Raw genomic sequence first — 24,877 nt, forward strand, 5'->3', positions numbered from 1 at the left:
TTTTTGGCAAATGTGAGACTAGCCTTTGTGTTCTTTTTGTTCAACAGTAGTTTTTTCCTTGGAACTCTCCCATGGATGACATTTTTTGCCCAGTCTCTTTCTCATTGTTGAATCATGAACTCTGACCTTAACTGAATCAAGTGAGGCCTGCATTTCTTTAAATGCTGTTCTGGGTTCTATTCGGACCTCCTGGATGAGTCATTGATACACTCTTTGAGTAATTTTGGCATCGTAGTGACTCCAGGGAAAGCTTCACCACTGTTCCAAGTTTTCTCCATTTGTGCATAATGGCTCTCACTGTGTTTCGCTGGGGTCCCAAAGCCTTAGAAATGGCTTTGTATCCCTTTCCATGACTATGTTTCCCAGTTGTTATTGAATGTCTTAGATGGCAGCAATGATGTGTTGCGTTTTGACATCTTCTAGCCTACTTTGCTTTATCAGATAGGTTCTATTTACATGATTTCTTGATTCAACAGGCCTGGGTGTGGCTCAGTCAATTACTTTTTGGGCCAGGTAGGTTTGGATAGCTTTAAGACAGTCTTCAGTTCTATATATCAGAACAACACTCTTAGACAATACAACACCACCTATGACAGAGCATATGACTTCCTGCACAGTTGGCATGGATCTTAGTGTACGTTAATGCTATTCTCTTCTATTCACAACCATGTAAAAGTAGGGTATTTACTTTGTCTTGCATCTCGTGCAACTAAATATCCACAAGATGTTAAAAAAATATTTATTTCTATACAATTTTTTTTTGGGGGGGAACCATAGGACCATAGGACCATAGGATGTAAATTTTTTTTTTTTTCAGCAACCATTATGTGAGGTGTGAGAGACAAAAGTGTGTAGAGATATTTTTGAAGGAATTAGAAGCTCAAAGGGCCGACGGAGAAGTTATCTTAACTTGATGGTCTGACCCTTAAAGCTTCACAGAGCATGCTTATATCTTTATTCATGCACAGCCTCTTATTAGGCACTTAAATATACAGGGAGTTATTTTGTGTAATATTGAGTGTTGCATCTTTCAGTAATGCAATTAAAATGTCCACAATACATGGACAAAAAGTGTTTTCTGATTGCAAATAGCATTAAATACCTATATCAGTGCACATGCGCTATCAGCACTGACTTAACAGTAACTCCACAACACAGCTGATGAGCTGCAAAGGCAAGAAAATTCAAGTGTGTCACACGGTCTTTATCTTTCCTGCACCGTCTTCACTGTGAAGATCTCTTCAGAAGGCGTTTTCAGCCTCACGGCAGACAGCTCAGAGGCATCTTAAATAAAAAATCAAAACACAACATCCAGCCCTGGTATGTCTCCATGGAGCGTGTCTGACATGCCCTACGTGCTTGTGTGGTGAATAGCAATGGGACCACCGACCCACAGCTTGATCTGTGAGCTGACAGCACCCATCCCCCCACACGCCCATCTGTGCTACTCTGCATAGTCAAGCAGCCTTGGTGCATGCAGAGGCTCCAGAGTGCTCACAGCACAGAAGACACATGTGAGGTTATCTGCTAATCTCTGCCCAATTTTTTTTTTCTTCTTTGTGCATTTTTAAGCATGCACCAAGGTGTAAACATCCCCTTTGTCTTCAGGATGATAATCACAGCCTTGTTTGTAGTAGATCACTATCAGGGCTTCCTATTATAGGTTTTCTCTCTCGTCAGCCGCGGTGTGAGCAGCTTCATGTCTGGTGTGCAGATCCACCGCATGCATGTAAACACTATTCCTGGAAGTTAATAAACACTTGTGAGTGTAGGCTGGTGCTGATGGATGGACATGAACAGCTCCTCTGCAGAATAAGGTATAATCAGTGTACTCAGCTTTTTGAAACAGACGAAAATGTTGACTTTGAGTTTCATTGCAATCACTATGAGCACCACATAAACATCCATTAAAAGAGTAAATAGGAAAAGAACGTGACAGTCTGAAGTCATTATAAGAAAACATGGTAATGGAGGTATGGGTCACCATTATTATAGATTTTATAACATGCACATTAAAGAACAGGATCATCAGAACAAGCGAAGAAATACTACATGAAGTCAGATGAACAGACATGAAGATAATAAATGCAATAAAGATTTGAAAAACTCTGAAAAACATATCTAGACAACTCTCTGTGAAAGGGACACCATTGAAAAGCCCATGACCTTTGGACCCTCAGGAGGCAATGCTTTAAAAACAGGTGTGTTTCTATCATGAAACTCACTGCATGGTCTCAGGAACATTTTCTAAACTCATCATCTGTGAACACTTTTTAGAAAGACAATGCTAAGCCGCATACGGCATCTATTACAATAGCAAGACTTCGTAGTAGAAGAGTCCGGGTAATGAATGGCCCTGCCTGGAGTCCAGACATGTCACCAGCTGAAAACATCATGAAACGAAGAATGCAATGCAAAAAAAGAATCCTATATGAGACAAAAATGGGAAAACATGTCAACATCTGTGTATTTAGACATGCAAAAATCCTTAAATAAGCATAGTCTATGTACCAAAAGCCGGCTAGTTATCCTGAGAAATTTAATTTAATTTAATTAGCTAGTGATGTGTTCAATGTGCATATGTATGTGAATATACACATTTCTGTCATTTTTTTCTTGTTTTTTACACACCTAATAATTTTCAGTGTAGTTCTATCGATCTAGTTTTACTTAGCTTTAGGCTTAGTGTTTTTATTTATTAAAATAATTTAATATAACTGAAAAAATAAATAATAATACACGTACACATATTGAATATTTATTAAAGCCTGGGGTATTTCGCTTATGTGATTTTACTGTATGCTGTATTATGGTGTTACAGCTCCACCTCCTGATTGAAGAGCACAAGTGCTTGTTGCGCTTACTGTGCGTGGGCGGCGCGCGCACGCTGTAAACGTCACGACGAGACGAAACGAGGCAGAAGCCAGCGCGCCCCGCCCCCCTGTGTGTTAGCATCATGGATGAAGGTGTAGAAAGATCAGCCAGGTATGATTTAAACAGGAGGCAGCTGCTGGAAATGGGAGTCCAGGGACTCTGCGTCTCGATTTAACGTCTAACTAGATGACCAAAAAAGGTAAGTTATAAAAAAATAATCGGTACGGTGTTGTTACAGTAGTGATGGACGTCCGGTTTCAAATGTTCATTAAATTTGATGTTTTCGCCTAATAAAACATCTAATATCGATACTTTTCCGGGACTTTTCCGCTTACAAACAGCTTCATTTCTCATTTTTACTACTCTGCAGTTTCGCTTCGATGATTTAATGCTGCAAAAGATATAATTATATGTAATGTGTGTGAGATATTTTCACATTAGCAGCCATTAACGTCGGCATTAGTCATATATTCACAGTATTTCATTCGCTCAAAAAGATTAATATGGACCACTAAAGTAATCATTAATGTAATGGTATAAATTATGTTTTATTGTTATTATTATCATTGTTATTATAGAAAAAGTAAGCCTAGTTTAAACAAATTATGCAAAAAACACATAAATAATAACAATAAATAAAAAAGAATAAAATAAATAAATAATCATAAATGTATAATAACTAAATGTATTATTATTTATTGAGTTGTATTATTATTATTATTATTATTATTATTATTATTATAAAAAATATATTATTGTTAGCGATTATGACTAAAAATTACTTCAAATTCTATTTAAATAAATTAATAAATATTTGATTTTATAGTGTTTAATAACAATTCTATGGAACTTTGTTTCTGTCACAATTCTTTTTAGGTGTCCAGAAGTAAAAACTTCAGGTTATTATTTCAAAATTTGTGCTTTTTTTCTTGACATTTTGACTTACTCAGAAGTGACTTGAAGTTTCAAAATAATTTGACATTATTTGTTTATCCAGTGTTTAGCATTTGGTCCAAGAGTTTCTTTCCAAAAGGTTCATTAATGTTTCTTTATTTTTATCATAACTGTAATAATTTTCTTACCTGATCTGTTCCTTCAGCCTTTTTGCATTCAGTCCACTTGTCCTATACAGTTTGATTATATTGATTTAACATGTTTGCATTAAACAGGTGTACTGTGTTAATCTGAAGCTTGTTTTAATTGTGATGGAGGAGGTGGAGAACTGCCGTGAACCTGAAGATGAGGCGTCTGTCAAGAAAGAAAGCGCTGAGCCTGGTGAAGGAGCTGGACGCCTTCCCCAAAGTGTCAGAGAGCTACGTGGAGACATCGGCGTCAGGAGGAACAGGTGAGATGTCCTTCCGAGGACAAGACAGCAGGAGCAGCAAAAGGGAGGAGTAACACTCTCTGCTCATCTGTCTCATCCACAGTGTCACTTTTAGCGTTTAGTGCCATGGCACTTCTGGCTGTCTTAGAGTTCTTTGTTTATCGAGAGACTTGGATGAAGTATGAATATTCGGTCGACAAGGATTTTTCCAGGTGAGATGTTATTACTAGGTTATTAAATGTTAATTAATTGTGACTTCAGTCTGTTTTTCTTTCTTACAGTATGATGTCACGGTAATCTTTTTATCCTGATTTCAGTAAATTGAGAATAAACATTGACATAACAGTCGCCATGAAATGCCAGCGTGAGTATCCCACCTTCTTTGCTGTCAATGTGGAGAAGTTGCTACCTGAAGCGCTTACATCACATTAGCGCACATATTTCATCTCTGTAGATGTGGGAGCAGATATTCTGGACCTGGCTGAAACCATGATCACATCTAATGGCCTGCAGTATGAACCTGTGAGTCAAGCACGCGTCTGAAAAACCTTAAGGTCATTTCTGAGGTGTCGCTTCTGTCAAGCTAACGTTCCTGTTTGTGTCTTTGAGCAGGTTATTTTTGAGCTGACCCCGCAACAAAGACTGTGGCAAAGGTAAGGTTTTGTGCAGTCGCTCAGTAAGTTTAAAAAAATACAAAAATTCTGGTAATGCCTAAAATTTGGTTATCAAGTTATAAGAGATTTCTTGTTGTTTGAAAGTTTTTAAACTTGTTTAGCTAGTTCTGCAGTCTGTTTGTTTTCCAGGACGCTGCTTCTCATACAGAACAGGCTGAGAGAGGAGCACGCTTTGCAGGAAGTTCTTTACAAAACTCTCCTGAAAGGAGCACCCACTGCTCTGCCACCACGGTTAGTCTCCTGCTGGGAAACAGTTTTTTATAATCATGTCTCCATTCATTTTACAAAAAGGCAAACACATAAGTGCCCACTGGATTTAGAGTGATGGATTTAGAGTCTGTTATAATAAAATGATGTGCTCAAACATTATGTGCGTAGGGAGGATGCCTCCATGGAGCCCCTCAATGCCTGCAGGATACATGGACATGTCTACGTCAACAAGGTAGCAGGAAACCTGCACATCACTGTTGGAAAGTAAGAACCTCTGTAGCGTAATAAGCATGAGACAGACGTTTCTGATGCTGCAGACTAATAGTGATTCTTGGTCTTTTTAAGGCCTATTCACCATCCTCAGGGTCACGCACACATTGCAGCTTTTGTGAGCCACGAAAGTAAGTTAAAATCTGGTTTTCTAATAACACTTCTAATTACACACTTTTATAATCTACAAGCAGACCAGGGAACATTATCTGTCACCATAATCGGTACTCCCTTCAGCTCTCCCTTTTTCTGCATTCAGCAATAAATACTGAGGAAGGCCGTAGCATTTAAACAATGTTTAGACGGTACTAAGGGGCTCAAAGTGTGCCAAGAAAATATCCCATTACATTACCAACAGCAGCCTGATTGGATAAAAGGCAGTATGGATCCATGCTTTCATGTTGTTCGTGCCAAACTGTGAGCTGAATATTGCAGCAGAAATTGAAATTCCAGTTCTGGTGAGCCTGTGTGAATTTTAGCCTTAGTTTCCTGTTTACAGGAAGTGGCACCTGATGTGGTCTTTTGCTGCTGTAGCCCATTTGCTGTAAGATTCAACATGTTGCACATTCAGAGATCCTCTTCTGCAGCTTTTGATTGTAATGTGGGGTTATTTGACGTACTGTTTCCTTCCTATCAACTTAAAGTACTGTGGTCATTTCCTTCTGAGAACTGGCTCAAACTGCTTGTTTTCTGTTTTTGGGACCATTCTTGAGATGGTTGTGTGGGAAAACCTGAGTCGATCGGCAGGTTCTGGAATACTCAGGTCATCTTAAATCACCTTTCTTCCATATTCTGACGCTCGGTTTGAACATCAGCAGGTCATCTCAAACGCGTCTACTTGCTCCCATGTATTTGGCTGTTTACATCTTTGCATTTACAAGCAATTGAACAGCTGTATCTCAAAAAGTAGGTGTGAGTGTATTGAACATAGTTCTTACTTGTTTAATAGGGAATAATTAAACAAAAACCCTGAAAACATTAACGATGTCCGATTTGTGAGCCAGATTTAATGGCATGGGAGATAAAAAGTGTCTTTCTGTTACTAAAAGAGACCAAAGTGAGAGCCTTAGGAAATCAGGCTTATAAGGTACTGTTACTAGTTAGAATGATTGTCCACAGCCTTGATTGAATCTGAGGGTTCTCTCATCTTTGCATTACAGCGTACAATTTCTCCCATCGAATAGACCATTTGTCTTTTGGGGAGGAGTTACCAGGCATCATCAATCCTCTGGACGGCACAGAGAAAATCACCTATAACAGTAAGTCACATGATTTCAGAGGATAAAACAGGCAGGAAACATTTGAAAAAGATTTCCCATTGAATGAATGAGTGCATTTTATTTTGCATAAAACCCTCAGTTATTCTTTCCTTGTGCTTGCATCCCAGATAACCAGATGTTCCAGTACTTCATTACAGTGGTGCCCACGAAACTGAACACATACAAGATATCCGCAGACACACACCAGTTCTCTGTGACCGAGCGAGTGAGTAACTGCTAAGCGCAGAGCTTTAAACACAGCCCAATGTTGTGACAGCAAGTGCGAAGCAAGTAGACTAACCACCACAATGTCTGCTGCCAAGGAACGGGTGATAAACCACGCCGCGGGCAGTCACGGTGTTTCTGGCATCTTCGTCAAGTATGACACCAGCTCTCTGATGGTGACGGTCAGCGAGCAGCATATGCCGCTCTGGCAGTTCCTGGTGCGACTGTGTGGTATAATCGGGGGCATATTCTCCACCACAGGCGAGTGGGCTTGGACATTTAGAGCAAAACAATTAAATATGGTTCTAGCTTTGAATTCCTGCAGTTATTTTATTTATTTATTTTTTTACTGTGCTCTTCTCACTTTTAAGGGATGCTTCACGGGCTCGTCGGCTTCTGTTTTGATGTCGTCTGCTGCCGCTTCAAACTGGGACTCTACAGGCCCGGAGAGGTGCTAAACCAGTCTTCTCAGTCACTGTGTTTTCACTCACTAACGAAAGAAGTTACCCTTAAAAATGAACTCAACTGTGCTGAATCTGTTGCAGGATGCACAGCTGCACCAGATGAATAATCTGAACCACCACCATACTCCTCTGCTGGCTGACAATCCCCCTCGGTAGTAGCCGCCGATTCCTCGGCCTGCACGGGTGACCCGACAAATAATGATCACAGTCGTTGCTTTCTCATCAGAAACTTGAGTTCGGATTTTCAGATGATATTTGTTTATTTATTTAAAGTTTATAAAGGTTTTTCATTGCCAGCATTACTGTACTGTATATCACAAAATGTTTTTCTTCCAAATGACCAAAAAATAAAAACATTTAAAAAAATCCATCCTGTTTACTTAGTATAGTACAGTTAGCATCAACTATTGCACTGTAGGAGAATGTGGACCCTGTGACTCTGGTCATATTTTGTAACGGTGATGTTGAGAGTTTTGCTGTTACTCCGATTACGTTAAAGTTGAAATTCCCAGGAGGTCATTAGCACCGCTGGTTTGTTTCACAGCATTAAAGTGTAAAAAAAAAAGCCTAAAACAAATAAAAGTTGATTCCTAAATGAAATAACATGCAGATGTTTTTTAAACAGGTAAACCATGAAATGATGGCAGTCAGGTTCGAGAACGATGACTGAGCAAGTGCCAGGTTGCCTATTAAGCCATCCTCTATAAGTGCAGTCGTAGTCAAGAATGTCTTTAGCAGGTCTACCACATGACATATGAGTCTTTATTTAACAAAAATTGAGCCAGTGTGTCACTAAATAGACCTTTACTGCTTCCAGGAGCTGCTAATCAAACCTGCTTGATTAACTGATCATCAGCCAGCTGGCTTGGTCAGAACTGAAGTGGTTCCAGGAAAAATATATCTTTCGCTTTTCATTTTCTCCCCTGTAACCATGAACGAGGGAGCTGGAAGGCAAGCATGAAAGACTGCTGCACATGTGCACCTTTACTCTTCGAGTTTATTTCAGTTTTGCCAAGCAGACTTGAAAGTGTTGTCAGAGCAGGGAATACAGGTAATCGGACGTTTTGCAAATGACACCAGAAATAACATGAAGTCATTGGTTAAGTGATGCCGTTGGTTACATACAGTAACAGTAGCTCCAGTCTGGGGTTTATGGTACCAACAGTGCTCTGCGTTTGAAAAAAACCCCAAGAAGACAAGACAGACACACAGAAGAGCAAAACTCCATACTGACAACATCATTAATATAGCCCTGTAGCTCTTGGAGAACAATCTGATGCAACTGCTTCATCATGCAGGCCTTGTACAACGTTTCGGGTCTGAAATTAAGAGGACAGTTATCATGATTTCACCAGACATGGGCTTTGCATAAACATTTAGTTTTGTCCCTTTTTCTCCCATAAAGGCTCATCACTGTTAAGTATTTTTAATTCTGTCAAGCGTAATGCCTCGCAACATATACAATACTGTACACAGCTGTCTCATTCTTTTAGTAAAAATCATACCGGCCGGTCACACTTTTGGTAGACTCTGTGGGAAGCTCTGTGAAGACACTCAACCAAAATAAATCAACAGTCAAATAAAAGTTTTTGGTAATCTATAAGAATAATATGCAAGCATCTATTTACAGATATTCCAAATATGCAGAAAGGATGTAATGCCAGTAGAGTTGTAACCATGTTCCCAGCCCTTTACTTGGGACTTTTTAAATATAAATCTGGACTCATATCTTATGGCTCTGTCTTGGCCCAGTTATCTAGTTTTTACTTCATTTAGGAAGAATCGTTTGAAAATGGGTCATGAACTTTCACACATATATTCCAGATGCAACTCAACTCTGATTGCTCAGTGCCCTGCCCCTTTAAGACGATGAAGCTGAAGTACTCTGGCATAGGGGATACAATGCCAGCTTAGATTGTAATTTAACCAGTACTTTTAAATTCATTATTCTGCAGTAGCGTCATATTCACGCTGTATGTGATTTTAAAGTGCCTCACGAGTCTTTTGATATCTTAGTCTGCCTCAAGAAATCAGAAGAGAAAAGAGAGCCTTCATCTGCACAGGTGTGGGCCTTTTTTTTTTTTTTTTTTTTTTTAAACTTTAAGCCGTTGGATATCCCAGCAACTAGTTTTTTTCCCCATTTTCTTTGGATCTACTGAAGTTGTAGTGTGTGTCTCTTATGCACTAACATAATGTTAAAATCACAGTGGTAAAAATCTTTTTTTTAAACAATTTTCCAGCAGTGTTTGAAAAACCAGGGCTCGAGATATAACAACTGTATTTATAGAAACCTCAAAATTGGACATTGTCTTCTGAACAATTTGACCCATTTCCTCACAATTGTTTGGTTTGGTAAATAAAAGTGCCCTCTCTTGTGCACCAGGCAATATTTTCTTCAGTTTATATTTTAGTGGTACCTAATGGGTACTGCCAACTCAAATATAACTCATGTTTACCACTGTGACTAGGCTGGTGAGGTCTCCGCAGTATTTCAGGTGACCTGACTTACTATGAAATCAAACTGCCCTCTCCAGCCCTACTCTGTAAGGCGTGGCATTCCTCAGGGCTGAGTACCAGGCCCACTTATTTTCTTTTTAACTTCCATTTCATCATTTTAAATATGCATTATTAAATCGATCAGTTTGTCATAGCAGTCTATTTCTCCATTCTGTGAGGTGAGGCATCGCTTATGGCTTTGTACCTGAACCACTTATTTAGTGTTTTAGGAAGAATTACTTGGAACTGGGACATGACTTTTCACTCATATGGAGATAACACTTTACTCTGATCACTAAATCATAATTAGCATCTCAGGAGCACTGAAAACATCTCTGGATAAGTTGAATGGGTACCACTGGCTCAAACATAACTCATGTTTACCACTCTGACTTCCTACTACATCAAACTGCCCTCTCCAACTTCACTTTATAAGGTCAGGCATCCCTCAGGGCTCAGTAATAGGCCCACTTTTTTTTTTCCTTTTTAACCTCCACTGTGTTGTGCACTTGCAACAATGGCATGAATTCGGGCTCCTTTGCTGCAGTTAGCTGCAATGGTCTCCAACTTTCATCTTCTATACTATGAGGCATTGAACCATTTTAACTGAATCACTCACTCTTGCTTTGCCTGTGAAATATCTTTCCCTAACGTGCTAAACTTTTGGGGAGTTGTCTTCTTACAAAGTTTGCTTAGAAACTGTTGGGAAACAATGTGCAGTATATACTGGGCTATACAAATAAACTTCACTCTGATTTACTCTTATTTATATAATCTACACAGCCAAGGTCTACCACATATAGTCGGACTAGCCTTTGGCGCAGGTATAAAGATGTAAAAGTAGTAAACTTAGTTTCAGTACAAACTGCTGTACAAACAGGCAAAAAAGTGGATGAGCATTCAAACAAGACGTACGAACATCAACATCTGTGGTCATAAATAAGTGACAACTGTAACAGCAGGAAAGGTGGCATCTGTATCTGTAGTCATAGGTGTCTCATGTAGTTTGAGTTTAGCTTTAATACTATTCTTAATATACTGCAGATCGGTATTAAGATGGAAAACCACCGGTGAGTTTTTTTGGAGATGTTAAAAAGGCAGTGGATGCACTCATTGCAAAGACATACAGATATCGGAATCACCCGTGTATTAAAGACAAGAACCGGAGATCCCCACAGTAAAAACAAACAAACAAACAAACAAAAACATGAACTATAATGATCTCTTAGAAATTTCCCTCCAATGATGCAGTGCCAGTATTATTCAAGTATGAAAAAAAAAAAAAGTAATTAAAGGCAAGGCGATGTATCGAGATTCAAGAGGGTGGAAAAGAAAATGGAAATCACACAAAAGGCTTATTGTTGCATATATAATTGGCCACTTTGAGAAGAAAACAGTAGGTACAAAATGAATGACAACACTTTTCTTTTTGGACAGGGTTGGAGTTTGAAGAGTGCACAAACTGATGACAGATATCCAAACTGAATGCTTAATTCATGGCTAGTAGACCTCATTTTTCCTCTCTTCTTCACATAACTGCCATTCCCACGTGTACAGAGCCCCGCTTGTCCACATTTAGAAGGATTTAGAGTGTCCACAGCGGATGTTTTCCTCCTGCTGACAGCTAAACGCGAGGGCTGCTGACTCTGGCTTGAGGCGGTGAGGAAGACTCAAATAGTTAAGGTGCTGGATGCACGGAAGTAGGAGAGGAACTTGAAACAGAGGCTGACCACAAAGTACCAGATGTTTCTGGCCATCTGGGAGCGGGCTATAAACACCCTCCAGATGAAAACGATCAGCAGGGTGTTGAAGGTGTAGCGGATGTTTCTCAGTCTGAGAAGAAGACAAGAGGGAAGCAGATTAAAGACTTAACATAGAAGTTCTTAAAAGCTTAAAGATGTAAATGAGATAATAAACAAGGAAGCTTGTGCACATGTTTCCCTAATTAATTATCACAGGGAAATTCTTCCAAAAATAGAATGATAACTGGTTGGGAAACACATACTTCAATCCTGTACTTTTGAAGGATTGTTGACTTACTTTCTCAGGTGCTGCCTGGCAGCAGGAATGTCAGACATGTCTTCGTTCAGGACATACTTCTTGGTGCCGATGCAGTAGTTCTCAATGTACTCGGGCCAGTTCAGCTGGCGCACATCAAAGTTAAATGTCTGCAAGATAAGATGGCAGAGCAGAAATTGATAACTGAAAATAAAAAACCTGCTATTTTTGTGACTGAAAGTGCATTAGAAGGAACGGGCTGTCTTTAATATTCAGGAAGTGTTTCCTGTCTTGTGCTCTGTTGCAGTTGTGCATGATGTGCTCAGCTCATTTACTTATTTACAAGTAGAAATACTATTATGTACTGAGAAAATTTACAGTTAAAGTCATGGATTCATTTTTGTAGTCAGTGTTATCTATAAAATTTAGGCTCCATGTGCGGCTGCAAAAAGAGAATTTTTATGTAAGCTTCTTTCTGCCTGTGAGTTTTTATTTTTTTAATCAATCCATGATGTCACAGTTTTGGGTTATTATCTCAAAATGTTTAGGTAATGAGAAGTTCAATTTGTGAGAATAAAAACTTGAAATTTCGATTCAGCACCGACTTTTTTTTTTTTCCCCTCAGTGGCGTAAAAAGGCTTCCATAATAGTGTTTCACAAACTAAACTTTATTTATACAGTATGCTTCTTTCAAGGTCGTGCTGCATGGGGGTTGCTGCTATAAAACTAATAATGTAAAAGTAAAACATTGATATTAATCTAAACATAATTAAAAACAAGCATGCGAGTTAAAAACCCATTAATAAGACAACCTCCCCATCCTGCGCAAAGGTAATAAAGTAAAATAAAATAATAAAGACCAAAAAGTTTAAACCAATAAAATAACTAGATGGTGAGCGAGTTCTGACTATCATTATTGAACACCTGCAGCTTTATGTGACCCTAACAGGTGTATTATTGGTCCAAAATTTGCACCACGTACATGGTTAACCCTACCTTCCTGTCCTCAGGGGTTAGCTGGCCCATCAGCATGCTCATGTTCTCAGAGTTCCACTCCCAGTCCTGGCTGCTGAAATACTCCAGCAGGCTGATGGCCTTGTGCAGGCGATTGAAGATGCGCATCATCCTACAAAGACGGAGGAGGCGCAGATTACAACAGGCACAAATTAATTTCTCTTTAGGCTAAAAGTGGGATTAAAAGGAAGGCGGTCTTACTGCGGCTTCTGCCCAGAGAGACGCAGGAAGAGGTCGTAGATGAAAGCGGGGAACTTGTGGCTGACCAGGATCCAGTACTGGTTTATCAGGTAGTTGGAGGTGATGTTGGCGTTGGGTCTTCGGAAAGCCTGCTCCAAGGGGTTTCTCTTAAAGGAGGACATCACATGATGCTCTGCAAATCAAGATCATTGAGGAGATTAGGCTCAGTGCAGTATTCACCTCTGAGACAAAGACAGCAGGAAACTTTTGGACTGTATATTTTAATTCAGTTTCAGGTCAGACTGAGGTTTAAGGAGGGGAGGGTTTATTTCCAGTTTACAGTTGCATGCACACCATGAGGCATTTCTCCAGCATCCTTTACTTTAATGAGCCTTCTCATTAATGAATCGCCAGGAAAAAGGTTCTTAACTCTATTCATTCATCCATCCCATTTTAATAATTAATTTGTACATTTGTTTCATGAATTATTAATTTACTTTCTGACTGCTTTTACATTTTTTTTTTTAAATTTTGGCAGTCTTGGTCCTCCATATTAAAGCTCTATTGTTCAAATGGAAGCGTGCTTTTCAGAGGTAAACAAAGAAAATAAAAGGTACTTTGAGGACAGGGTTTTAATACAAGGATCAAGACTTCCAGAAACTCGCCCGGCCTTAATCATGCCATGACCCTGTTTCTCTGGGGGATATCAGGCAGAAAGCGACCATTCAGTGATTTCCCCACTGGGCAGCGTGGGTGGCTCCTCCTCTTCCTCCTCTCAGCATCCAGCGACAGCCAGCGGCAGGAAGCAGCCATGTGACCACAGACGTTACGGCATGCAAATGAGGCCTTGTAAGGTTTGTTTCCATGACAACAAATATGTAGTGGTTCCAGGGACCGAGATGACCAGATCCGAGGTGACAGCCAGCTGTGGCCTGGCTCCCTGCAGCCTGGTTGGAAGCACCATGGCAAACACTGAGCTGCTCTCAGAAGCCTGGGACACTTGTGATATAAATATTTAAAAAACTGAGCTGCACTAGAGTACTTCTTTTCTTAATGTCATATTAATTTAAAAAAAAAATCTGTTTTCTCTGAGGGGATGTCCAGTGTTACTGGGGCTCTTCTGATCCTCTTGTTTTAAATTGGCTTCTTTTCTAGCTCTCTTCTGGCCCAGTGAGAGTGCAGAGTCCACACTTCCTCTTTCATAACGTGATGAGTCGCAGTGATCAGACCTAATCCCGCCACGAGCCATCTGGTCACAATTTCCTTGGTGAAGAGAGCGTGTTTTTTAATCTGAGGGTCACTCGACATCCTGCCGGCTGGATATCCACACCCAGAGGGCAACGATGTGAGTTTTTTACTCTTCACGTGGAATCCAAGCAGATGCAGTCATTTTGATAATCTTTTTCCTAAATTCTGCTATTTAATTTTGAGACATAGACTTTTAAAATAATGGCTAATAAAAATCTACTAAAAAGTATGAAATAAAACATTTAGTGTCTGAAGACAGATTAAAATGTGTTTACTTTTCAAACATATTGCAAACAAGCTTTAAGATTCCTGTGCATCATTCACTCGCCACCAAATCCATCAAAAACTCAATTTTCCGCTTCTTGCCAGCAGGTGGCAGACTCCCTCCTCTTGAAGCCTCCGCCACAAACATCACATCTACATCACAGAGACATTATGTCACAACACCCGAGTATTGATTTGTGACGAGGAAAGCGAACGCAGACGACAGTGTTGCGGGATGCCGGCAGGCAGACAAAAACAACTCTATAAATAACCGCCTGCAGTGACAGGTTTGTGTTACTACACAGCAAAGAGAGTACCTACCGATCTCTCCCCAGTGAAATGGGTTGATGCTGCCGGTCGTGCAGTTGTACACCAGGGCCGTTTTAGGTCTGCAAAGTGTGGAAGATGAAGGTCATAATGATGTCTGTAGAAGGCATTTGGTGTATAATTTGTGCGGTGAAACTGAGCTGATATTAAAGGCTGATCTTATATTTAAAACTGTTATTCACCAGTGTTTTTAACCCTTACAGTGCAGGAGTTAGTACATAAAATGAGAAGTACATAAGCACAACTCTAGATCGTGGGTGTACATTACAAAATTTGAGAGGTTAAGTGTGTTTTCATCAGCCTCTCTTAGCAGTCTATCTGAAATGGGTGTGGATGCCGCATATTTTCCCTGCATGCTGTTTCCCGTATGGAAAATCTGACCCTCTGAGTTTTGGTAAGACTGCAGCGAAGCAGTGAGTCAGACACTCCCTGGGAAAAACATCTGGCACAGCGTGGAAATGACCCACTTGAGTTTACTAGTGTCTTCTTTTTAGTGCCAAAATAAATTTGGTAAGGATCAACAGAGAAATATTTCAAAATCTGGCATTTAACTTATTTTCCCAGCCCATTCTGCATTTTCTGTGACAAGTTCTCAGTGCAAATCTTCTCTTCACATCAGGGCGAGGTTTAGATTTACACTTACAGCTTCTTTTATCACCTCAGGCTGTTATAAAAGTACTGAAGTATTACTTTACTCTGACGCTCACTAACAAGACACACAGGAAGACCGTGACAACAGGTTTGTGTTGGTCTGCTGGTGGAAATAGCTGCTCAAAGAATGTATGCAACTCTATTTTTAGAGTCACTGTTAAAGCATCTATTCAGGTGCTGCTGTGTGAACTACATTTGGTGATCATGGAGTATTACCCCCACTCATAACAGATGCCTTCTGTCCATGTCACAGTTTACCAAGGCTAAGTAAAACAGAGTAACCTGGGGGATTTACTCTATATACAGACATACGACATATACAGACATGAAAATATGCAGAATATCTAGAAAAAGGGACACGACATTGGGTTTCTGAAGCTTTCTAGCTTCTGCTTTGACTGGCCAAGCTTGACTGAGCAGGCAAGCAGCTATTGTCATATGATCATAACTTTAAGTTTATTTGCTTTTTTTGCCTTTTGTATTGAGCCCAAACATCCGCAGGTTACAGCAGAAACCCCCACAAGTTGGCCGTTGTCCTTATACCCTAAAGGGCTCCCAAATCATTCAAGAGTGCACCTGGAAACTACAAGTTTTTAATGGAAAGCCCTCAACTTATGCATTATGGCAAATGGAGGATATTTTAAGTTTAGGGACTGAGTTTTGGGGTCTGTTTGCTCACCTGTGTACAGCAGTGTACCAGCCAGCAGCCAGAGTGAGGTTGATGACCACATCCACAGGGATCAGATCTGCCACCGCATCGTTGTTGGCCCTCATGGTGCGCAGGATACCCTTTCCCGCCTTATCACAGGATGACATCATCTTAAAACTCCAAATCTTGCCACTGTGACGAAGAGCTTTGAGATTCAAGGGTGACATGTCTTACTTACAGCTATAAAGACGCCGCTTGGCCCGTTGAAGTTGTCGATCCAACCCTGAGGCATGAAACGGAGAAGAAAAGAAAAACAGCAATAAGACCGAATCAGCATTAATCGATTAATTGTAACTGCAGCACACATGTGGTTGTGTTTATGTGCACTGAAGCAGCTGTTCGGGGTTATGTTACTTCCTGTGGTGGGAGAACAGAGAAGCGGGGATTGTCGGCTTCAATTAGAAACCATTAAAAATGGATGAAATCACTGGTAATAGACTGCAACAGTCTCTAATGTGCGGGGCTCTGGATTCATTATGTGGGCAGAGCTAAGCCTTATCCTCGCTCTAATAACATGCTCTGGTGCAGAGAAGGTGCACAGAAGAAGAGCAGGCCACTGGGGCCAGGGGTGTTTTTAGCGTGGCGATCTGCTGTTGGCTTCGCGCCAAGCTGAAGACGGAGATGCAGCTTTTAGTTTGCACAGCGTGTTGGGTTAAATGGGACATTTCTAAAAGCACGGACACCCAGAACGACAGGCGCATACTGGGGTTATAAATGTACACAACACATCGACGCAAACACAAATACGCTGTGCCCATCCCCCACCCGTCTCACAGCGCCCGCTGGCACGGGCTGCCAAGGCGATTGCAGGGCCAAGCGTGAGTGAGGTCTTTTGAAGAGTTGCTGCCAGGCCGAGCTTACAACTGCAGGCTGAGCACAGAGCCAGAAGCTACCAACAGTCCCACTGCACAAACACAAGGCCTACATTTCCTGACTCCACATAAACAAGGACTTTCCTGTGTAGGTCTGGTATTTTTTTCATGCTGCATCATCTCTTCAGAGCTAGTCCTTCAGATGAACTCTTTTTTTTTTTTAATTAGGAAGAATCAGAATCAGCGGTTAGATTTCTGCTGAACATCTCTTTGAATAATCGATACATTTATGTCATCATCACGAGTCTAAGGCTTTGCTTTTTCTGCAGTCGTCAGCCTCGGGTGATAGATATATTTATAGCTTTAACGAGGAGTCACTCAGCAAAAATATATATATAAAAAAATAAAATAAAATGAAAGAATAAGTAAATAAATATATTATAAAAAAAAATGAATAATTATTGGCAAGTTTACAGTTTAACTCTTTCCAAGCAAAATCACATAATTTCAATTAAATATTTACTGAGAAGCAAGTTTTCATGTAAAGAAATCCACCAGAGACTGACAGTGGAATTGCGATAATGCACTCTTCAGCTTTCATGTTTGGGTCCTTAGCGAAGCAGCCTTCACTGCACAACCTCCAATTCGCCCTTCTGTCCTTGACGTCCGCCCGACCTCTCCCATCCCAGCAGCCGTTTGGCTTGGTGAAAGGTGACTCGGGTGGAAAACGCCGGTCTTTAGCACCGACATTAGCCAATTTGCTTTAATCCAGGACCACTTAAGATAAAAGCCACAGGAGAGCAGCACTGACCCGGGCAGGATTAGGTTGATCAATATCTTATTTCAATTTGTGTCACTGTGGTAGCAGTACGCATAATGAGGGAGGGATTCTAGAAAAACTAGTCTGCATCATTCACGGGTGTCCAACATGTAGATTAACATTTGAGCTACGAGTGTGACCGCTCACCAGAGGCGGAGGCAGACATTTGATACACCCGGGGCTTAGCCCTAAAGGGTAGTATGCATGTCAGATTGGGGGGGGGTTAGAAATGACTGGAAGATTAATTGGCTCGGTTTTGAGTTTTATTCAAAAAACAATGACTTCATATAGGGAAAAATTAGGGCTGTGCGATATGACCAAAATCTCATATCCCGATATAAGACATCTATCGTCCGATAACGATATAAATAACAAAGGTTTAACATTTTCTGTAAATTCTGTGAATCTCGGGCAGCTCGACTTGCGTGAAGTGTTTCCAGCTGGGCGAGTCCATAAGTTGTAACGGCTGCCGTTTTCTTTGTGAGTATTTATTACACAGCGTGAAAAGCCTGTTCTAACGTTTGAGTCTAAGGTTTATTTTTTAGCACCTGACACCTCTTTTTGGCTTCTCATCCGTAAACACGCTGCATACTCTTTCACGTGATTCAGTTTATTTTGAAAAGTCTCAACAGGATCTTGAGCTTTATTGTGAAAGGTTTATGTGGAAAATAAACAAGCAGACTAGCGATGGTTTTACCGTCGTGGTTGCTAACGACTACGCATAAAAACAGGCGCTTGTCCGTCCATAGTGTGGTTATTTTAAATATAAGAGAAAGAGAGAACTTTAAGAAATTAATATAGCCACTACAGTGAGCATCAAAACAGTGAAAAAATATTGCCGTAAACAGTTTATTTTACAACACCATGAAACAAACTATAGCGTAAAATGCAACGATAGATGTTTTTATATCGTCATCCGATATATATCGTTATATCGAACAGCCCTAGGAAAAATATATATCGCATATGCAGGACACCTTAAACTAGTTTTTTAATTAAGTAGCAAGGCAGAACAAAATCAGGGCTGTATCAAGACACGCGGACTAAACCCTAATTCAACCAGACCCAGAACTGACCCGGAATTAAAACAGGACTACAACAGTTCAAAATCAGGACTACTTAGGATTTAACCAAGACAGAAGTGGACTGAAACTGACTTTACTCCTACACAGCACCCCGTGCTATCTTGCATAGATAGAGCGCTTTAGGTTGAAGTTGTAAAATGTTGCTTTTTTTTGTTTCTTTCTTTGGGTAGCACTAAAAATCATCATAGACCTGCACTACACTTATTTTTTAATTCTACCAAAGTCCACTATTTAGATTGAGAAAGATTTATATAATTATTGAGCCTTGTTGTGCAAACAAGCCTGCATAACTTAATAAATATAGAATTTGAAAAATAACAAACCTAAAAAGAAACACTAGGTACGAGATACACGAGTACCTATGATACGGTGATACTTTTGGTAAACAACCATTTGACTAACATGTCTGTCTCACCTGCTCTTGTTCCATCTCTGTTCTGTCCTCATTCTCCATCTCCCTCTCTGCTCCTCTCTCTCTCTCTTTGTGCTGACAATCAAGCCAAACACCAACATCATCAAATATACAGTTGAAACCAGATATTTACACACTCTTCAGATAAAAACAGATACACTTTTTCAATTGTAACATCAAATCAGACTACATTTTTTTTAGATTGATAAATATAAAAAAACCCATATTTGTTAAATTTAAGAGTAAAGAGAGAAACTATCTGTATTTCTTAATTGTAAATGGCACCAAATTCTATTCAAAATTGAGCCACACTTATGGAGCTCCACAATTCTTTTCCTGGTGTTTTGGCTGACATCTCTTGATTTTCCCATTTCAAAGAAACAGGCTCTGTGTTTTGCCTTATATGCATCCACAGGTATGCCACCAATTTACTCACATGGACTCTACTAACCTATCAGAAGCTTCTTCAGCTCAGAATGGAATCGTCTGGAGTTTTTTTATTAATTAACAATAAACTTAGTGTATATGTACTCCTAAATTTGATGAAAGTGATTAAAATAAACAGCTCCCTCTTTTTATTCTGACATTTAACTAATTCAAAAGATATTTCAATATTTATTTATCGAAAACAAAACAAGTTTACTCTAAATTGATGTTGTACAGTAAAAAAATGTTCTTGTGTTCTCCATAAAGTGTATGTAAATATCTGGTTTCAGCTGTGAATATACTGCTGTGTATTGAAATTCCTCTTTTTTTTGCACAGAAATATACTGAACAACATACAAAGCATAATATATAAATTAACATCTACCAGAGTTTTTTTTTTTTCTATTTCGCCATTTGTTGATTCATTTGAAGAGCAAGTAACGTAATATGGGTCAAGTGATCAGTTTGATATCAATCTTTCGTGATACACCGTCATATTTACATTATTTGTACAGTACGAATGATTTGATTTGGTAGCTGGTCGAACTTCAGTTCTCCTCTGTCTGCCTCGCTGCGCTTCTCCAACAGGCAGCAGCTCCCCCGCCCCCTCGCTTAGTGCCTGAGCTCGGATCATACCAATATTAGGGGGGATTTACGCACAGTCGTAAATTCCCACAGTGTGCACTATGTGCTTCGAATATTGTGTGTAGTTTTTGTTTTATACAATTGTCAGCCAGGCATCTAACTATGAAAAAATTACACTCCAAAAGACCCCGGGCTTCTGAAAAAAACAACCCGGGCTTAAGCCCAGTAAGCCACCCCCCCGCTCCGCCTCTGCCGCTCACTAAACTACAACTCTAACAGCAGACTGGTGCTGATCTTTTGGACTACAGCACCTACAAAGAAACAACCAAGTCAAAAAAGGGGGCACGTTCTGAGCAGAAAAAGAGCCAACGATGAAAACCAAACGACTTGCACTCTACGAGGATCCAAGCACCACAGCTCATAATCACGACATGCATCACAGACTGTATAGAAAAGATGCAAGCAGAAAAAAATGGTCTGAATTTCTAGTTTTGACTCGTTTGTGTTCATTTTAAAACACCATGGTTCCTTTTTGAAAAATGACCAATGACGACATCTGGAACACAATCCTTTAAGCCCGTTTTTATTAATCAAAGTAAGCATAAGGATGAAGGTGGCCCTACTAACCTGGCAAATCACATCAAATAAGGATCGTACAACCATCACAAGAGAAATGGCTGAAAACAAAGAGTGGAATATATGTTATGGAGCAATTAACTCATAAGACTTTGAGGAACAGTGTCGAGAGAAAAGGACCATGTGTAGGTGTCAATGATGGGGTGAGAACCGAAATGTTGATGTCACAGGATCAAAGTGTAGAGATTAAGCTATCAGACAATTAATTTGTTGCTTTGTTTTACTTCATTTTTTTAAATTAAAATGTAGGCGTTCACAAGCCAATGACTGACATCAGTTGCTACATCCATCATTTTTGTACAGTCTTTGACATATAGGCTCATGAAATTCTTTCACAAAGACGTGAGCCATAGTGGGCGTGTCAGTTCTCTCTCAGCAAGATTAAAACTAGAAAACGTCATTGGAACTTTGTCAACACTTATATATGTTCTTTTTTTAAGTGTAATTATTCCCAAAGTAGCTTATTTCTAAAGAGAGGAAAGTATTCAGTGAACTCACAGGAAAGGGCTCTTGCCAACTGGCTCCCACTATGGAGGGTCTGATGATGCCAATGTTGAGCTTGTCTTGCTCCTGCTGCACCACGTACTCAGCCAGGGCTTTGGTGTAGGTGTACGTGTTGGGCCTGTCGCCGATGAGCCGTGGCGTTATGTCCCGCACGATGCCATCGTCCATCCACCTGAAGCCAGAGACTAAAGCTTCAGCACTAAGCACCCATTTACAACATAATTGAGTACATATTTTGGTGCCGTCTGAGATTTATTATGAAAAAAACAATTTTTAAAAAACGTAGGTGGCAGGTTTGTTTTGCAGAAGAACATTAGAAGGTACAGGTTTGTGAAAAAGCAATTTACAGTCCCCAAGTCATGTACGCTTACTACATTTAGACCAGCATTTTAACTCTTTACCCTGTGAAAGCTGTGAAGGTCGTCATGTTGTCTTTATGGGAAAAGAAGTTAAGGCGACTTCACCTATAAACACTGCCAAATAAATGCATGAAATAAAATGAAACCTAATGGAAGCACTCTATTAGATAAAGTTCTCAAAGTTAAACCAAGCCTCTGATCCTTACACATGAGCTGATGACAAATCTATGTAGGACGTGGCATTTAAGCTGCTTTACTTACTTTCCTGCAAGTCGCTATCAACCAATCTCCACCCTTGCACTTCCTTTACATGCCGTTTCAGACATTAGTGTAATATCTGCTGTCTTTTATCATTAGTTATTCATCTCTGCCTTTTTTCCCCCACAGTGTGTCTTTTGTTGTGTCTTCCTCCCCTCACACCCAACCAGTCACGGCAGATGGCCACCCCTCCCTTTGCCCGATTCTGCTGGAAGTTTCTTCCTGTTAAAAGGGAGTTTTTTATTCCCACTTTTGCCACATGTTTGCTCATAAGGGGTCGTCTGACTGTTGGGGGTTTCTTTGTATCAAATAAAACACCTTGAGGCAACTGTAGTTGTCATTTGTTGCTATATGAATCAAACTGAAATTACTGTGACCTTTGATATGTAGGGAGAGTCTCTGTTACTACTCTCCAAATGCACGTGGAGGTGTTAGTCCTGGACTAAATTATGAATATGAACAGTTTAAAAGCAAAGAAAACCTTTCACACTGAAAGGTGTGCATGTTGCCCAACTTTTGCAATAACTTCCATGGAGCAATCTGACAATAAATCCCTCTTTTCTACAGCCAGTTGGCCAAATGTGTGCACAGGTGTGAAAACAGGCAGATAATCATGAAATTCGTGTCTCCACATTCCTGCTTTTATCTCAGTCCAGGTTCACTGCTGAATGCAAGTGAATGGATGAGATCTGTGTTGGTATCGTGCCCAGGGTGGTTTAGCCCCAGCTGGATGTGTTGTGAATGACTGCATTGTTTGTTCGTTCCTCGTAATTACTGGGCTTGATTCTGACACACTCGCCAAGTGAGCATCCTTTTCTGGGTGATGCAATAGTTTATCCACTAACTATTTATTGATCTTTTGAGCAAACCTTGTTACAATTCCTTATTTGGGAGGCCCAGTCGCGGTCTCTCCCTTGGCTGCAGCTTTTGCACAAATATACAACTTCTCTTTTTCTTTGGGATTAATTTCCACATGACATGGATTAACCCCAAGTGGAAGCATTTCTGTGACACTGGTGAACAAAAACATCATCCACTCACTCAAGGGAGTCTATGAGTTTCTTGGGCTCGACGGGCGGCGGGTAGATGACCTCATCGATGTGCTTGCGATTGCAGTTTGCATAGGCGGTGGAGATGTGAATGAAGGCCTCGAGGTGATGCATCTGCTGGGCCAGGCTGAGGAGCTGCTGTGTGGCGATCACATTCAGCTGCAGGGCGTGTCTGCAGGAGAGGAGAGAGAGATTCATACGGTGTTAAAAAGACTGCGTGTCTCTGGGAGTGTGTGTATGTAGATGTGGGAGGAAAGGTTGTGCAAATGAGTCCGTGTGTGGGAGGGAAAAGTTTGTGTGTGCGTGCTCAGGTTCAGTGTGTGCAGGGAAAGTCGTTGTGTGTGTGTTTTCATGTTTGCTAGACTGCTACCTTCTTTGTATTTGCATGTATAAGCGTTTGTTTGCTGACGACTGAGTGTTCCATTCAAATATGAATTTGCAAACGAGCAGGAATTTGCAAAAAAAAAAAAAAAAAAAAAAGATTTCAAGCCGGAGCGGAGTGACACGGCAGGATAGAGAGGCATGAAATCAAACAGAGGAGAGGGAGAGAGAACAAGACTAAATGAGGAGGAGGGAAAAAAATGTATTAGCCTCATCATTTCACTCTCACCAGTCATAAAGCCAAAACTGAGCATTACAGCATCTACTGTGGCTCTGAATCAATGCAGAGAACGGTCCTGAACAATGCACGCCGCTATACAACTGCAAAATCTGGCAAAATGATAACCTGTTGCTCTTTCTTTTGTTGACTTTTTCTCTCCTTAAACACAGAGACTATAACCGAATAAATGACGCAGCAGCATTTCACCTCAAGAGTCCAAAAGCAGAAACATTAAAAAGAAAAAAAAGTGTTTCTCTGAAGACAGAAAAATCCCCTGAGGACCACAAAATGAGAACAAATGCAGATAGATTAATGAAGTTATTAATTATGTGATAGTTTAAGAGATTAAATCCCCCCCCTCTCAATTTAAACCATTGATAAAGTAGAAAATAAACATAAATAGGGCCTAGTAGATGGGTCTAATAGATACTGGTCTTATAATGATGAGACAAGTGTTGTAATTAGCAATCCTCTGACTCTACACTGTCTAAAGTTGTTACAGCCTCCTCTCTTTCTGCTCTCCCTGCAGGGTTCCCTCCTGCAGGAGGCAGCAAGGCTTGTTAGAAGAATACTGGCTCACCTGTGTAGGCCTCCACATAAGCAGTCAGCCACTCATAACACCATGGCACATCTCATTCATCACCACTCTTACCCTGACTTCTCACGCCTCATGTTTATCGCTGCCATCATCTTTATTCTGCCAATGAAATCTATAATTGGCATCCTCACCTCTATAAAACGACTCCATCTCTGGTAAAAGGAAGCACATGTATTTGACTCAAACTTATGCAAGAATAATCAAGGTGCTGGCCTTTATCGTTTTAAAAAGGTTTCCTTAAAGAGATGAAAACAACAAAATCCTAACTGCCAGAAGAAGAAAAAACAAAAACAACTGAACCCAAATGTGATTGATAATCCTCCTGTCGACCACCCACACAACACATTTCATTTTATAAACCTCAGCCCTCAGCTGTGGATGTGCGTCAGCTCTGCAGCAGAACTACAACAACATACAGAGTCCATTTTGCTCAAAGCGGAGACGAGAAACGCTGTGGTCAGTTTCAACAGACCCTGCATGATTCTTCGGCTCAGCGTGGGTGTCGATCACGAGGTCGCGGGAGAACCGAGAGGCAGAAAGCTGTG

The 24,877-nt window shown here is 40.3% G+C and overlaps 2 protein-coding genes across 6 annotated transcripts in view; one reads left to right on the top strand and one right to left on the bottom strand.

Annotated features, from left to right (window-relative positions):
- The first annotated feature begins 2,933 nt into the window (after positions 1-2,933).
- Positions 2,934-11,072, top strand: LOC116334287 (endoplasmic reticulum-Golgi intermediate compartment protein 2-like). 3 transcript variants are annotated; one of them, XM_039601199.1, is made up of 14 exons: positions 2,934-3,073; positions 4,044-4,219; positions 4,302-4,410; positions 4,516-4,562; positions 4,653-4,720; positions 4,811-4,851; positions 5,002-5,103; positions 5,251-5,346; positions 5,428-5,483; positions 6,513-6,611; positions 6,740-6,837; positions 6,935-7,097; positions 7,208-7,287; positions 7,382-11,072. In XM_039601199.1, exons 2-14 carry the CDS (start codon positions 4,114-4,116, stop codon positions 7,454-7,456), a joined length of 1,140 nt encoding a protein of 379 aa, XP_039457133.1. In that variant the 5' UTR covers positions 2,934-3,073; positions 4,044-4,113; the 3' UTR covers positions 7,457-11,072. The 3 variants fall into 3 exon arrangements, with proteins under 3 accessions (XP_039457133.1, XP_031613558.1, XP_031613566.1); XM_031757698.2 differs by having other exon boundaries at positions 4,086-4,219; XM_031757706.2 differs by having other exon boundaries at positions 4,089-4,219.
- si:dkey-97m3.1 (fatty acyl-CoA reductase 1) overlaps positions 8,280-24,877 on the bottom strand; it is a 56,223-nt gene continuing 39,625 nt past the window's right edge. For all 3 annotated transcript variants that reach the window (XM_031758118.2, XM_039601197.1, XM_039601198.1), the window contains exons 4-12: positions 23,126-23,305; positions 21,462-21,639; positions 16,366-16,410; positions 16,158-16,276; positions 14,822-14,889; positions 13,010-13,181; positions 12,791-12,920; positions 11,837-11,964; positions 8,280-11,629 (exon numbers count right to left, since the gene is read on the bottom strand). In XM_031758118.2, the coding sequence (XP_031613978.1) occupies positions 11,467-11,629; positions 11,837-11,964; positions 12,791-12,920; positions 13,010-13,181; positions 14,822-14,889; positions 16,158-16,276; positions 16,366-16,410; positions 21,462-21,639; positions 23,126-23,305 (1,183 nt within the window). In that variant the 3' untranslated portion in view covers positions 8,280-11,466. The remainder of the gene's footprint in view (positions 11,630-11,836; positions 11,965-12,790; positions 12,921-13,009; positions 13,182-14,821; positions 14,890-16,157; positions 16,277-16,365; positions 16,411-21,461; positions 21,640-23,125; positions 23,306-24,877) is intronic.

Source organism: Oreochromis aureus, linkage group 17 (assembly GCF_013358895.1).
Source record: "Oreochromis aureus strain Israel breed Guangdong linkage group 17, ZZ_aureus, whole genome shotgun sequence".
Classification (NCBI taxonomy): Eukaryota; Metazoa; Chordata; class Actinopteri; order Cichliformes; family Cichlidae; genus Oreochromis; species Oreochromis aureus.